The sequence below is a fragment of the Brachyistius frenatus genome, unplaced genomic scaffold, assembly GCF_029030835.1.
Source record: "Brachyistius frenatus isolate BFR_SWC_R1_liver_20210118 unplaced genomic scaffold, ASM2903083v1 Contig_32, whole genome shotgun sequence".
Lineage (NCBI taxonomy): Eukaryota > Metazoa > Chordata > Actinopteri > Embiotocidae > Brachyistius > Brachyistius frenatus.
In genome coordinates this window covers 2,534,274-2,550,764 of record NW_027210631.1, presented here as the reverse complement: position 1 = coordinate 2,550,764, position 16,491 = coordinate 2,534,274, and the positions used below count along the sequence as shown (strand labels likewise).

The window sequence follows — 16,491 nt, the reverse complement described above, 5'->3', positions numbered from 1 at the left end:
GTTCAAGGTGTTTGGTGTAATTTAAAAAAAAATAATTTTTTAACTGCATAATCAAGGAGCATTGCACAAAGAAGACATCCAAAGAACCACTTTTGGTAAATTAGCATTTTGATCCGATCTGAAATTTGAGGTTGGAAAACATCTATTCTTGCTCAGCTTTTTTTTTTTTTAAATGATGTGTTAAATTAAAGAATACCTTTAAAATCATGAATTCGTGAAACTAATTCAATGGAGGTTAATTTCAATGAATATAATCATTTAATTAAATTGAAAAAAACCAAGAATAAACCTGCTGCAGGGAGTTTTCCACAGCAGCAATATGTGACAGCTTTCCTTCATCTGCCTTCATCATGTGGTCAGCTTGGTGACAGTGCACATTATTCCCTTTGCTATCCTTCAGTGAATCTGGGCCAGTGTCCATACTGACACACACAAACAAAGGCTCCTCTCTGCCGTGTGCACATTTCTGTGCGGTGGCAGATTAAAAGCAGCAGATACAGTTACCTCTAATGAGGAGAGGACTTCACACCCCATTGGTTGTTCTGTCTACCGGAGATCCAGGCCGGGCGGCAGAAACACCACAAAACAACCCCAGTTGGAGATTTGGGGCTCGAACACGAAGCGTAAACGTGCCTGAAGAAGAAACACGCGTGTCAACAGCCTGACAAATCATGTACTGCTGTTCTGCTTTCAGGGAATAATTGAACGTTGCATGACACAGACTTCCTCTGCTTGAAAACACATCCAGTGTGTTTGGAACAAAATTAATCAGAGGATGACAAAAACTGGGAAGTAAAAGACCTCCGGTGAAGACTACGATGAAGCTGTCCTCACTACTCCATAAGTGCGAGTTACAAATCATCATTCTTACATACAGATCAATCATCAACCACCGTCCTGCGCTCCAGGCGGGACTCGACTTCTTTAGGAGGGTAATGAAACATGGCAGAGACACTCCGGCTGACTTAATAGGTTTTCCTCCCTTTCCTTGTGGCGGTAAATTGGAAAACATGCCGGGCTAAGATGGATGTTTTCCTCCAATTCAAAGGCAGCTTTCTAAGCCGAAGCTGGTCCCTCATTGTCTCTTTCCTACGAGCAGCAGCTCAGTAAATTGACATGAGGACACAGATACCCGCCTGGACTCAAAGGACCACTCAGTCCCTTTTGGGAGTCACTCAGCCACATGACAGCTCCTGCAGAGAGGCTCTTTGTGAAGTGTGAACACTTGACTTGAGTGGTATCCATCTTTTACATCTTAGGACGTTCTCAGCATGCCACCAGGGTGTATGCTGTATGAAGGTATTTGTTACTGATAAATACTTAATTCATTTTAAAAGGAGAAGATAATAGATGATATTTGTAACTTTATGAATGAAGTGGAATTAAATGGTGTTAAAAGTGACTGACTGACTGTAGCATCAATCATTCTGCCTCCACATTTCTCTTCTGTTGCCTCCCTGTTCAAATACGAGGGGGAAAAATGAAAACAATATCTATACGTAAATAAAAAGGCTGAATAATCTGCTTGTACAAACCAGCAGGAAGTGGAAAATGGACCATCCTTTACTTTAGAGTACATAACGTAGGTCAAGCCATCATCTTAGTTTTTTGCGGAAAAAAAAAAAAAAAAAAAAGCCAAACATATCGACTTTGTCCATGTTTTGATTGACTGATCCTCGCTGAGTCGTTCAGACGCTGCAGCTGAAGCGTACATGTAGAGGTACTTGTGAGCCGCCTCGGACAACAACAGATTGATATGTTGATTTGTTCTCTTTAAATCTCATGCAGCGCATTGTGAACACACCTTCAATCTTTCTCTGTGTTGTTTCTACATGGTTGCATTACATCCTATTTGCCTTTCAGAGAAATTAAAGTGCGTATGACATATATGTTGTTTGTTGAGAGGACCGAGCCAGGTTCGTTGTTTGCTCCTACTTTCACTGATGATGTGAAAAGAATACAATAATATAATATATAATCGCCTCCTGGTTCTCGCTCCATATTTCACACGCAGACATGAAACATGAATGTATCAATCTGATCTCACTGAAAAAAGTCAACAAGCATACGAACCAAAATGACAAACTACTCCTTTAACATTTGTAATACTTTTTTTTTTTTTTCCTCTGGGAAGCCCACAAAGAAATATCTCCATATGAAAGTCTGTGCATGCCCATGCTCCTTTATATTGAGTAAACTGACATATTGGGTCGTTTCCGGCTCCTTTTTGTGGTTATAGCTGCTCTCAGGTAGAAGATTCACATGAGAGGATCCCTGACGACACATTAACCCAACTAAAGGGAGAAATGTTGTTGTGTTCAGATAAACAGCCACATTTTGAACAGGTGTTTACAGATACTTTTACTCTGACAAACAGCTCAGATTGTTTGGTTTGGATCTCTGTGTGACATTTCCCTCTATTCTGTCTGAACGAAACACATCAGCATTTCCGTGCAGCAGATCACTTATTGACAATAAACCATTAAAACAGTGACTCACTGGTCCACAGGCTGTTTGAATGTATTAGAATTTAGATGAGAAGACTATTAAAGTGGTTTGCCTCTGGTGGCCTCGTGGTGGGTTATCCACAGCTGATTAGCTCTTGAAGTCACGATGGTCATCCATTTTGAGTGTAATTTTCATGAACTAAAATCCACATATGAAACGGAGCTTTTCCTGTCTTGTTTTCATGCGCTGAACACGCTTTTTCTTTTGTTCTTTGCAGCTTTGGTGGTGAGGTTTCTGACCAGACGCTTCATCTGGGAGTACGACCCGACGCTTGGTAAGAAAAGCAGATTCACAAAACAAGTTGTTTCTCTAACAACTTCTCTACTACTACTGCTCTACTAGCACTGTTACAACTTCAATAGTAACTACAATGCTACTGCTGCTTTATCATTACCATGTGCCACTACTACAGTCACAACTGATACTCTTACCATGGAGAGAAAATCGTCTCAAAATGGTCACAAATACACATTACATGATCTACAAATGAACACAGCTTGAACCAACATTAATATGTTACGTGCAGATTTTTAACTTTGCCGTCACAGATCTGATCGTTTCCTCTTTCGAAGAGTTTCCAGTGGAGACAGATGTCTAGAAATGTTGGTGAACAGACTGTTAAATGTGTGTGCGTAGATCACGTTACATTTGCGAGTGGAGTTTTGGGTCCCTTTTCACTCCCTGAACACTTGCGGTCGTAAGTGCAATTGGAAAAGAGGGACATCTGATCTTTTGGTAAATACATGTGTAATTTCAAAAGACCTTTCCCCAAGAAGACAGAATAGCTCGTCATCCCTCGATAATAACACGTACATTTCCTAAATATGGACCTAAAACTGTGACCAATAAATGTAAATATATTGTTTAAATAAGAAGCTGCTCGGTCATGGACTTGTTGGGAATTTCTACAGAGAAATTTGTAGGCAAAAAGCAGATGCAGGCTGAATCTTGCCAAAACCACTGAGGGGGGCGTGAAGGAAAAATAATTTTAACAGAAGAAAAATACATTTCTACAACAGGGAAATCAGCTAACCTGGTAATCCACCTACTTGAGCTTCTATAGCTCACTAATTAACATGTTAAATGTTTTTTGTACCAAAAACAATTGGGTGGTTTTATGGAAAATTATGTGGAGGGTGCCGTTGTTTGGGAAGGCACAATGAGTATTCAATGGCCAATCATGTCATAGTTTAGGCATGCAAACGCCTTGAAGTGATGCTACATGGTTTAAAGCAGACGAGGCTTTTCTCTTCTCTCACTAGTGTATAACATAGAACTGACCTCAATACAAAGATGCAGGTTGGACCAATTTCCTACATTGTAATTAAAGGGCACAAAGACATCACGTCTCCCATGTATGGTGCTTTTCATTTCCTGACTACACGAGGCAGGTCAGAGCCTCCGGATTGTTCACATGCTGCTCTTTTCCATAGTGCGACTATTTTTGGTGTTACGAAGTGCAGCGTTGCGCAATCAGACCACATCAGGAACACATTTAATCAGTTCTTTACGTAACGACATGATGGTCACAATCTTATAGCCATTAGGTCCTTTGTGCCACATCTCAGCATATGGCTGGGAGAGTGATGAGATATTTCCAGTTGTTAGGGCAACAAAACAGAAACACTTTGAACTTCGAGATACTGAATAGAAAAAACAAAATCAAAGGTCCCATATTGTATACATTTTGATTTGTGTTTATTTTTGTGTGCGTAAAGCAAGAGAGCCAAGAGTCAATATAAATACATAGAATGGTCAAAGTTGTTGTATTGACGTTGAAAGAGCATTGACTGATTCACAACGTCAACTCAAAGCCTCGTATTGATCCTACAGTTTGCCCTGTTAAAGTTACTGCTTTACACTTTAATACAAACTCAATGCTTCCTGTATCGGTTTCAAAGTAAAAGCCCTGTCACGTTTCAGAAGACAGAAACATTTCATTTCTTAACAAGGCTTTTTCCTTTAAACATTCGTTGGAAACAGTTACTGATATCAAACAATAACACTTTAAATGATTAATCCAGAACAATCGATGAAACTAGCTGGATTATATTGTTGACTTCATTAAATCAAAGCAATGGAAATAGACATTGGTGACTAATACATATAAAGTTGCCAACACAGAAACCTGCCAAGTTTGTGCTTGGACAAACACGTCCGGTACGTCAACACCATCTTCATACTACATGTGCACTGCATAAATTCCCACTCGTGTACATGGTTTATAAAATGAAGAAAAGAGCAATTACTGCCTCCTTGCTAACCACAAGAGTTGGCGTCACAACCAAGAAAGCACAGCTTGAGGCACATAATGGGAATAACAGCACGGTTGGAGGGTGTCAGCGACCAATCAGACTGCCTGGCTGAAATTACCCATGAGGTGGCTGAAACATTATTAAAACCCTATTATGGGCACACTGGACAGGTAGTGAGTGAGTGTGTGTGTGTGTGTGTGTGTGTGTGTGTGTGTGTGTGTGTGTGTGTGTGTGTGTGTGTGTGTGTGTGTGTGTGTGTGCGTGCGTGCGTGTGTGCGTGCAGAGCGCTGAGCGCCGGTCTCACACGCAGGATTACTGCCAGAACGTGAGGTGTACCTCATCAACCTCTTTAAGCTTCATCTCGCCGTTCATCTGCATTTATTTATCTATCTATTTATTTGCATTTGCGTCAGGTTTATAAACGGGCTCAGATGTTGTTTGCTACAGTGAATATCCACTGATGCTCACTGGGAGATGGACTCCTTTCAGCACAGAGCGAGGCGATCACGAGCCTCAGAGAGTTTAGTTTTTGTAGAAATCCAAACAAAAAGCATGGCAGCTGATGAAGATGATCGACACATGTAATTATCTCTACTTTGTATGACCGCCGAGCAGAGGTGGCTCGTACGTCTCCAAATGCAAGCAACCAAAGCGAAAGCAGACTGCTGACCTCTTTGAGGAAACAAAAAAAAAAAAAACGCTTTCAAAAAACAAACCAGCGGGTGACATCACAGTGGGTTCCCACTTGGTCTTTAAGACTTTCATGTTTTAGAATGAAATCCAAATCCAAACTCAACCATTTCTACAGAATGAGGCAAAGAAGGAAGATCTGTGGCAAAAATGTTGCAATCATTTTCAGCCTCATTCAAGATTTTATTTGTTTAGGCTCCTACTGTGCTTAATATGGTATCACAGCACATGTAGGAACGCTTCGGAGATAAAGTTCTGTACAGCATGTGCGAGGAATATTTTTCCAGGTTTATTGCAGCAGTTTATGGAAGTGTGTATGATGAGCTTTATCAACAAACTGAATAGTTTCCAGTTTCAACACTTGGAGTTCGGGCTGACACTTTCTCTGCCAATCAGAGCGGTGAGGGGTTTTAAATTATGAGGGCTGAACGGCTTGCTGCCAGGAAAATTACTGTTTTTGTTTCTTTCCAGGACCTTTAGAGAGGAGGTTGCGTCTGGTTAAATCATCCCAGCACCACCCTTTGTCAGTGCATTTAGCAACAAATACCCTGGGGGGGTGTTGGACGTCGACAGATTAGCAACTTTGCAGCTGACAGAGTGAAAGCTCCTGAAATAGTATGTCCCTCGAGTCTCAGTGTGAGACTGTGGCTCTGCTCAGAGATGCTCGTCGTGCCTCCAGCCAAACAGCTGTACATGCTACGTCTGCCTCCGGCTCTGTGACATTTCAATTACGTCACGCAGGACGCAGTTTGTCCCCAGGAGACGTGGGCGCACCTGGGACGCAGCAGGGTGGACGTGCAGGACTCATTTTAAACTCTGTCACTGAGAATCTGAACATCTGTCTGACAGGTTGACTGTGTCACAGATTTCTGGGCTCCAGTTTTCCTTCTTATCACTAAAGTGATTAAAACTACTACCGCATGTCCACATGAGCAATAAAGGAAAAAAATATATGATAAAGTTATGAATTTAATCGGAGATAGCCACAAGATATTTTTTAAATTAAAGTGCCCTGAGATGACTTTTCTTGTGATTTGGCGTCTTATAAATAAACTGAATTGAATTTAAGTGTCCTAATCATTTGTTCACTACATTTATATTACATTTGGGAGCATAAACAGCAATATGGCGCCAAAAATACAAGAGTTACTTGCACTGTCACATTTAGGCTATGGGACTGCAGATTGATGCACTCTCGTTAAATCATCAGGATAAAGTATGAACAACCGTATCAGCCAATGTTTTGTTCTTTTATTTTAAAAAGTAGAAGTTTACATACTGTAAAAATATACAGTGGGTACGGAAAGTATTCAGACCCCTTTACATTTTTCACTCTTTATTTCATTGCAGCCATTTGCTAAAATCAAAAAAGTTCATTTTATTTCTCATTAATGTACACTCAGCACCCCATCTTGACAGAAAAAACCAGAAATGTAGAAATTTGTGCAAATTTATTAAAAAAGAAAAACTGAAATATCACATGGTCATAAGTATTCAGACCCTTTGCTCAGTATTGAGTAGAAGCACCCTTTTGAGCTCGTACAGCCATGAGTCTTCTTGGGAATGATGCAACAAGCTTTTCACACCTGGATTTGGGGATCCTCTGCCATTCTTCCTTGCAGATCCTCTCCAGTTCCATCAGGTTGGATGGTGAACGTTGGTGGACAGCCATTTTCAGGTCTCTCCAGAGATGCTCAATTGGGTTTAGGTCAGGGCTCTGGCTGGGCCAGTCAAGAATGGTCACAGAGTTGTTCCGAAGCCACTCCTTTGTTATTTTAGCTGTGTGCTTCGGGTCATTGTCTTGTTGGAAGGTGAACCTTCGGCCCAGTCTGAGGTCCAGAGCACTCTGGAAGAGGTTTTCTTCCAGGATATCTCTGTACTTGGCCGCATTCATCTTTCCTTCAATTGCAACCAGTCGTCCTGTCCCTGCAGCTGAAAAACACCCCCATAGCATGATGCTGCCACCACCATGTTTCACTGTTGAGATTGTATTGGGCAGGTGATGAGCAGTGCCTGGTTTTCTCCATACATACCGCTTAGAATTAACGCCAAAAAGTTCAATCTTGGTCTCATCAGACCAGAGAATCTTATTTCTCATAGTCTGGGAGTCCTTCATGTGTTTTTTGGCAAACTCTATGCGGGCTTTCATATGTCTTGCACTGAGGAGAGGCTTCCGTCGGGCCACTCTGCCATAAAGCCCCGACTGGTGGAGGGCTGCAGCGATAGTTGACTTTGTGGAACTTTCTCCCATCTCCCTACTGCATCTCTGGAGCTCAGCCACAGTGATCTTTGGGTTCTTCTTTACCTCTCTCACCAAGGCTCTTCTCCCACGATTGCTCAGTTTGGCTGGACGGCCAGGTCTAGGAAGAGTTCTGGTCGTCCCGAACTTCTTCCATTTAAGGATTATGGAGGCCACTGTGCTCTTAGGAACCTTGAGTACTGCAGAAATTATTTTGTAACCTTGGCCAGATCTGTGCCTTGCCACAATTCTGTCTCTGAGCTCCTTGGACAGTTCCTTCGACCTCATGATTCTCATTTGCTCTGACATGCACTGTGAGCTGTAAGGTCTTATATAGACAGGTGTGTGCCTTTCCTAATTAAGTCCAATCAGTTTAATTAAACACAGCTGGACTCCAATGAAGGAGTAGAACCATCTCAAGGAGGATCAGAAGAAATGGACAGCATGTGAGTTAAATATGAGTGTCACAGCAAAGGGTCTGAATACTTATGACCATGTGATATTTCAGTTTTTCTTTTTTAATAAATTTGCACAAATTTCTGTTTTTTTCTGTCAAGATGGGGTGCTGGGTGTACATTAATGAGAAATAAAATGAACTTTTTTGATTTTAGCAAATGGCTGCAATGAAACAAAGAGTGAAAAATTTAAAGGGGTCTGAATACTTTCCATACCCACTGTATAGTGAGAAGTTAATCATGACTCCCACGGTGCAACTGTGTGAAATCATAAGCTTCACATTTTCCTGCATGTACCACAAAAAGCTATTAAAAGCATTTAACAGCATAGTGAAATTTGGAAAGTCACATTAAGAGACAACAATGAAGTGGGAAGTGAGAAAAAGGTATCTAGGTTGAGCCCTCTCTCCACCTCCAAACCCGAAAGATCAACATGTTTTTTTTTTTTTTTAAAGAATATTAAACAGAAAATGATAAAAGAATAATTTCTTGAATTGCAACACTTGTGAATGCAACAAAACCTTTTAAACATTCTAGTTTCACAAAGCGATCGTGCATCAATAGCAGCAGGGCAGGCAGGACATCGCTCGTACGCTGGAAGCAATTGTGAGATTGGATTCACAAAGTCAAAGGGCTTTAAGAAAGGTCCTGCTCGAGCGCTGTTGTAAAGATGTTGGCAAAACCCAGCAGACTTTGATTTTACGAGGAGGGTTTTCAGAGGGCTTTGGCGCTCTCTGAGGTGTTTACACAGATGGGATTTTTATAAGGGGGCAATTCAGGCAGATAACTCCAGCGCCGTCCGAGGTGGAATGAAAGGTCACGGTCACAGTTCACACCTGTGTTCGCGTGCCAGGAATAAGAAGCTCTTATCCTGTTTTTCAAATCACCTGAAGGTGAAGCTCAGGTCATTTCAGGTCATCGGAGGGGTCAACGATCACCGAGTAACAAGGAGGGTTCGGCAACGTGCGGAAACAAACTGAAGGACTTGGCTCCTACATGTGAGATAATGATTTAATGGAAGAACAAGCAATGCAGTGTCTGTCTGAGCCAGGCAGGAACAAGAGCGTCTCCTTGTTTGACCTTCAGCAGAGGCTGTTCCTTACTTATTGAAGAACTCCACAGAAACATGGACATCAGTGATGTAATTAACATAAAAACTTTCTAATGGGATGTTTTAAAGAGAAATGCAGCAAAAGGACAGGCTGCCAGTGCAGAGGGAAAAGTTTAAAGAGGTCACCTGTGACCTGGAAGGACTGGAAAACTACCGCATAGCAACCAATAAACAACTGACACCCACTGCTGTAATCAAACAACAGTGACGTCACCATTTGGTTTGTGAACAGCTGAGATGAAGACTCGAGTTTGACTTTTCGGCCGACGCCATCTTGCTAGTTCGGAGCAGTTTGGAGCCACAAGTGACCATATTTGAACCAGCTGGGGAGGAGCGAGCGGTCGATCTGATTGGAAACCTGAGGACACTAAACTCCGCCCACCTAAAGCAGAGATCTGATGACACCAAAGGCCTGTCAATCAAACAGACACGCCCCCACCAAAATACAACCTTTTCAGGCCTAATATCTCATTAATGACGGGATTATTTTTAGATGGACCACACGAAAACTAATAAAAAGAAGTGACTTTATCTAACAACACCATAATGACTTGGAAAAATGTATTGACTTTATATTTAATGAGCAAATTTGGGAGCCTATGGAGCCAGAGGTGTTTTAAAGTCAGCCCCTATTGGCCCTCGGTGGTATTGCACTTTAAGGCACTTCTGCATTGGCCTCATTTTTCAGACCCGAAAGTTACGTCCACTTTTTGCTGTTGCTGGATACAGGCTGTGTCAAAGTGATTGCAAACAAAAGCAGAGCACCTATATCATGCTTGCATTTGCTGATCAGCTACACTGAAGCCTCATCTGGTCAACTACCAACAGACTGGTAACATCCAATCACATTCATGAATCCTACTGACTTTGGTGATCCCCACACTTCAAACCATTTCCAATAAATGCTTAATTCCTTGTGTAATTGTCTTTGGCGCACAACAGTTTGGACCATCCATCATTAGCTACATGAAATTCTGACTTTTCAGGCCAATCATTTTTTTAGGCTGAACACTTCCATGGTGAGGAAGTGACGCAACAAGATGCATCAGTCACGCAGGTTTCAGGAAAATCTTACCTGCAGCATTACGACCAATATTATTTTATATTAGACAAGAGTAGATAAGAAGCAATGTTTTGGTCTGCGAACATTCTGCCCACACTCGTCATCTGTTTAACTTGTGATCCTCTAAATATTCAAAACAACAGTAGGCAGAATCACACCCACCCCTTCAGTCATGATGACTTATTTCCACAATGAGTATCCGCCCACCTTCACAGTGATGTGTCATCTGGTAACTCTGAAACGTGCATCACAATGAGCTCTTGGGAGGTGTCACTATTGTCAGATGATGATTCACACTGGGCTGAATTCTAAACATGGACTAACAATCTCTTCTTATTTTGTGCCTTACAGAATCAACATATCGTCATCAGGCCAGCATAGATGATGAGGTCGTTACCATGGAGATCCTGGACACTGCAGGGCAGGTGAGACGGATGATCGATGTCGTCATTACATCCACTAAAGTACTGTTTGAGTAAAAGCACACGGGAATCGGTGACGCCACTAAATATGCTCAAAGCAAATCAAGCAGTAAATAGGAAGTAATACAAAGCAGAACTTTTATAATTTAACAATTTAATAAACACACTTAACGTGAACCACAAATCAGTGCTTCAGTGAGATCAACCAGCTTGTCTTCATGTCGGACACCAATAACCTCACCTCACCGTCACAATTATTTACTCTGAATCATTTTTGAATGAAAACCCACCATATTATTCTGTAACTAATGTGAACTGATGAACTATTAATTTGAGTGTGAACAGACAGCTCAGTCTTCATGCAGCATCCATGTCTCTTCTCAGCGTTGCTGCGCAGTTCTGAATGAGACAATTTAGAAACCAAGTGAAACTCAATTTCTGTATCACTCAGATAGAGGTGATGAATAAGTTAATTAAAAATGAACTAAATTTCATTTTCAGATGGCACAATGGACATGAGGGAGAAACTCTTTTAATGTTTTTGCTCTGCTCGTCTCTGATTTGGATAAAATTGTCCTCTGAATATCGTTGTCTTCCTCCTGCTGCCCTTCTTGAAAACATTGAAAACTTGTTTGAAGAATTGTTGGAGTGGAATTGAGAGTGAATGGCACTTAAGGATGCTAATTTCCTGCAGTCTAACAGAAGCGATGCCGTCCTCTGACCATGAGGGAGAGCTTGCGTAAGTCGTCAGGCTGAAGATAAATATGCTGCAGTGCTGCGTAGGTGTTCTGCTGGCGGCTGATTTCCCCTGCGACACTTCAGCAAGTCATCTCTCTCTCATTACGTTGCAGTCTATTTTGAGCTGGCATGATGACCAGGTCTGAATGTTTCCTGCAGTGGATGTGAGGCCTGTATCGAAACATTGAGCGAACCCTCAAGATTTGAGGAGGCGGAGTCTTCCTGATGGCTCATAAATTGCAGGTTCAAAAGTCGGTCAGGTACACAAACATCAAACCCTCTCGTCCGTCCTCGGGAGGAATGTGCTGTTTTTTAAGCTCCCAATAACTGAGATGAGAATCTGTGCACCTCCACCCAGTCAGGTTCGGATTTCAGCGCTGCCACACGACCAGTCAGGTCCTGCTACAACCGGACCGACTGTTTATGCCCTGACGTAATCAAATTAGGAGCACATGCTTGACTGTTTGCGTTCTTCAGATGTCTGCTGAATTCAATTTATGGCTTTAGAAGGTGTGGGAGAGAGCAGAGAGAGTCGGGAACTCAACACTACTGCTTTTCCATGAAGAAACTAAATGTTTTACATCTGCTAACACGGCTGAAAACAGCCGTGACTGGTTCTGATGTCAAAAGAAATGAAAATATTTAGAGCCTGATTTACTGAAGGTTTGCGTGTGTAAAATCACATCACGCCGCAAAAAAATGTCTAAAACTTCTACGAACGACGTGCTGTGAGGATTGGGTCTTTTAAATGTGCAATTTAACACACGTTGTCCATTCATGTCCGTTGTCTGCATCATATGTAATATTGGGCATTTCTGCTTGAAGGTGCAAAATACTGGGAGGGAAACATGCAAACAGAACAATTTAGCACCCGCAACGATATTTACTAAACCTGAAAGTAGAAACGGGAGAAGTGACTGTTGTGTATTTTAGTACGACTGAAAGGCATTTATTAATCAGATGAGCAAATGTGGAGAGACGGCTGCTCTTATTATTGAGGTGAGAAGGAGACGCAGGAAACTAAAGAATATGTTGAGAACGTGGTTTTACACCCGTGGAAACATTTCTGAGATGTCAGAGGCAAAACATATTCAGACATGTCGTTTGTCCAGCGATGAGATTTCTGAGTTATTGAATGAACTGAATGATGATTGACAGCCAACAACAAAGAGGAGCCACGAAATACCAGCAATTAAAAAAAAAAAAAAAACGGTTTTATTGCCAACGTTTTATTATTAAGCCGTGTCTTTTTGCCTTTCTGTTATATTTATATTTCTAAATTTCAATGGGATCAGATTTCCTGTTCCTTTTGCCGTCGTTCTGTTTTTCATGGCTGGAATCACTTCAACACACAAACCCTTCATTTAAACACAGCAAATTGCATTGATATTAATGACGCAATTACTTTTAGTAAATTACCCGCAAAACGGGTGAAAAATGAACGTGCAAACTTTTGGAAAAAACAGACAATTTATTACCCTTTATTTGAGATCTTAGTAAATCAGGCCCTAAATGTGCCGAGACTGAAGATGCTGGCTGAAAACTGTCATCTATGCAAGAAATTAAGAAAAATCCTTGTTTTTCTCTTCTCAAAAGATAAATTAAAAGATTGAGAAACATGATACCACTCAGTTAGCTTATCTTATCTGAACACAAAATCTGGGAAACAGCTACCCTGACTCTGGTTTTATTTCTTCTTTATCTCACATATTTTGACAACAAAAAACTGGGTTCTTGTAAATCTCTAAGGTAAATATGAATATGAATAACAGTCAGTTAGCATTCTCTTGGCATGAAGATGAGGAACAGCTGTCATTGATTTGTTCAAAGCTTCCAGGCAAGAAACTGTCACATAAACACAAAGTCCATAAAGACTCAACAAATAACATTCAGCATGTTAGTTGGTGAGTTTTAGGTTGTTTTTTTTTGCTGGTGGGCAGATTTTCTTTAATCAATGACAAAGCTCGTCTATCCGTTTCTGTTTTTCTTGCGATTGGCTGTCTCGCTGCGTTCAAATGGAACTTGTGAGCTCGTAGTTACAACATGGGAAGTCGTGTGCATCGTATGTTTGACGTTCAAAAGGTTAAGTCGTAAAACAAACGTCGCCAGGCAAGAGCGCCATGGACAGTCTGGAAGTCACAGGGGCTAACAATTTAGCAAGCTAACAGTTGGGGAACATAACGCGGGAAATGCAAAGACACGGAGGGAAAGGATGAGGCCGTCCTCAGATGTTTTCTATTTTCCAAGTTATGAAGACAAACTCCACATGACTAAAATTACAATATATCAGCTGAACATCCAATAAAAAAAAAAATGAAAAAAATGAACCTCCGTGGCCGTTTCCTGAAATGTCAGCAAACACGTCACAAATTGTGAACTCGAGGTTTACAGAAAACTTTGAGTTCCAACGTTGTGAATACCACAAGGGTTCATACGGACTCTTCTCGTCTACACGGTAAACACAAACATATTTGAACGCAGCATCTCCGCTCGCCAGCTACGTATTTACCGTACAAACACGACAATCTCCTCTTTTAACTCTGGGCAAGAAAGAAACTGAATGTCCCAAAAAAGTCAAACTGTTCCTTCAAGAGTCTCCAAAACTTGGAAGCAGCAGTTTCATCATCATGTTTCTTGTGTCCATGTCAGGAGGACATCCAGCTGAAGGAGGGTCACATGCGTTGGGGCGACGGCTTCGTCATTGTGTACGACATCACAGACCGGGGGAGCTTTGAGGAGGTGGCACCGCTCCGAAGTCTCCTAGAGGAGGTGAAGAAGCCGAAGAACGTCCCTCTGGTGCTGGTGGGCAACAAGTCCGACCTGGACCACGTCCGGCAGGTCGGCACCGAGGAAGGAGAGCGACTGGCGGCCGAAATGGCTTGCGCCTTCTACGAATGTTCGGCCTGCGCGGACGAGGGCGGAACTGTGGCCGAGGCTTTCCACGAGCTCTGCCGAGAGGTGAGGCGCCGCAAAGCTGTGCAGGGCAAAGCCCGACGCCGCAGCTCCACCACCCACGTCAAACAGGCCATCAACAAGATGCTGACCAAGATCAGCAGTTAGGATGGAGCCACGCTACCGTCTGACGACAAGAACAAGGAAGAAAGTCAACGTTTTGGACGATTTTTAGCTTCAAAATGGATGAAATAGGACTGATTTAATGTGGAATGTGTTCTTTTGTTATCTTCTGATCCTTTTCCACCTAAAAAAACAAAGTTTCTTCTGATTGGAAGAAGTAAACAATGTCACTTTGGCGTGGGAGCCACAACTGATGATTTCTTAATAAAAGCTTTGAGTTCATTTGGATGAAAATAATTCTGGATGCTGGTGAGACTGTCGACTCTCTAAAATCACGATGACTCAGTTCGATGAGGTCCTCGACTTCTTTCTTTTATTCTTTCATCTCTTTAAAGTGTTCCAGAAGCCAGAGGGCAGCCTGAAAATGATGCATGCGACCCGTCTTATTTAGCATGCACAGAATTGCTGATAACGAACGGGAAGATTTATAGTTTCCTCTCTGTATCTTGTCTGTAGGGGGATGATGTGATGTGTCCACACGTGTTACTGTTCTGTCAGCAGCGGTCCGAGAACATTCAGAACAGAGAACGACTGGTAGATAAAAGTAGACCCACTGTGCTTCATGTCAATCCCAGACAAATCCCTGGAGTTCGTCCATGTCTGTTCTGCAAAGCAAACCTTGTGATGAAGTCTACTATGTTCTGTTTTGAATTAGACCGTCAAGGCTCCCTGTGTCTGTCCAGGACATGTGAACTCAACATCTCCTCCTCGAGGAACCAGAGTCGAGGTTCAGAACATGTCGAGGTTCACCAGTGAACTTTTTTCTCTGAAGGGAAGCGACGTCACATTCTGGGGATGCTCTTCACGGCTGTAATGTTAATATACTGTAAACTACAGCATGTATGATATAGAATATGTCCCCAAGCACAGCTGTGAGGTATCTACAGTACAATATACTGTACTTGTTCAAATGTGATCTCTGTGTGAGCTGTCTCTGATCAAAACAATCAGATGTGCACTTGTAATTCAAAACTGATGTATCGTAGTTTGTCTCTTAAATGAGTCCGAATGTTTGTAAATGTCATCAGGATATTCAACAGAAGCACTTAGCAGTGCACGTTTGACATAATAACCATTGTGATTGATACGGAGGCTTTCAAACAGCCCATTAAATGTCCGGAGGCAGAACATCAAATGCCACATTTACATAGTGACGGTCTCCTGATGAGCAGAGACAGACTTTATATCCTCTTTAAACTCCTTTTCAACCTTCGGGTTCATCTGACTCTCGAAGGAAGATTCCAGTATTTTTACATTTAAAACCTTTTTTCTTTGGGACATCAATATATTCAATGAAACTTAAGTGATTAAATGATGAATGACTGTAAGTAGCAGGAGGCCGATAATGTTTCGGCGACAGTTCTGGGACGTTTAATGACTTGTTGATGTTTCAGTGTAATAAAATGAGAAATTTATGTCTGTTTCTTTCGATTTTTTTTCTTTGGTTTTCTTGTAGAATACCAATTAGTTTTCAGCTGAACTACTCACTCAATAAAAATAAGATCCTGTACGATGGTACGAGTTACAGATCTTTAACTCTGCATCCATTGACTTGGCTTTGACTCAGATCTCAGATCTGTAGTTCAACAGCTTCTTTGTTCCTTACATAATAAAGGTGTCGAAAAATAACATACATTGAAATTAGTTTGATTAATTTAATCTTTAACGCATAATTTAAAAGCAGTGTATTCATCTCCTCTCTGGTTGAAAGATTTAGGTCTGCTTCACCTCTGATCAAACTCAATACTCAAACTCAAATAAAATGCGTGGTTAGTGTGGTTACAGATGTGCTCTGGCACGTCTCTACCTACACCCGACACTCCAAAAATAAATCAATTCATGAATGAATTCACATGAGAATCCTGATTCTTATCGTGAACAATTCGGACTAGATTCACAGACAACTAAAAGCTATTTTTGAAATACCATACCGGC

The 16,491-nt window shown here is 41.6% G+C and overlaps 1 protein-coding gene across 3 annotated transcripts in view; it reads left to right on the top strand.

The window, feature by feature from the left end:
* Positions 1 to 16,064, top strand: part of rerg (RAS-like, estrogen-regulated, growth inhibitor) — a 42,279-nt gene extending 26,215 nt beyond the window's left edge. For all 3 annotated transcript variants that reach the window (XM_069700109.1, XM_069700108.1, XM_069700107.1), the window contains 3 exons: positions 2,726 to 2,782; positions 10,673 to 10,746; positions 14,131 to 16,064. In XM_069700109.1, coding sequence (XP_069556210.1) covers positions 2,726 to 2,782; positions 10,673 to 10,746; positions 14,131 to 14,541 — 542 coding nt within the window. In that variant the 3' untranslated portion in view covers positions 14,542 to 16,064. The remainder of the gene's footprint in view (positions 1 to 2,725; positions 2,783 to 10,672; positions 10,747 to 14,130) is intronic.
* The last annotated feature ends 427 nt before the right edge of the window (positions 16,065 to 16,491 follow it).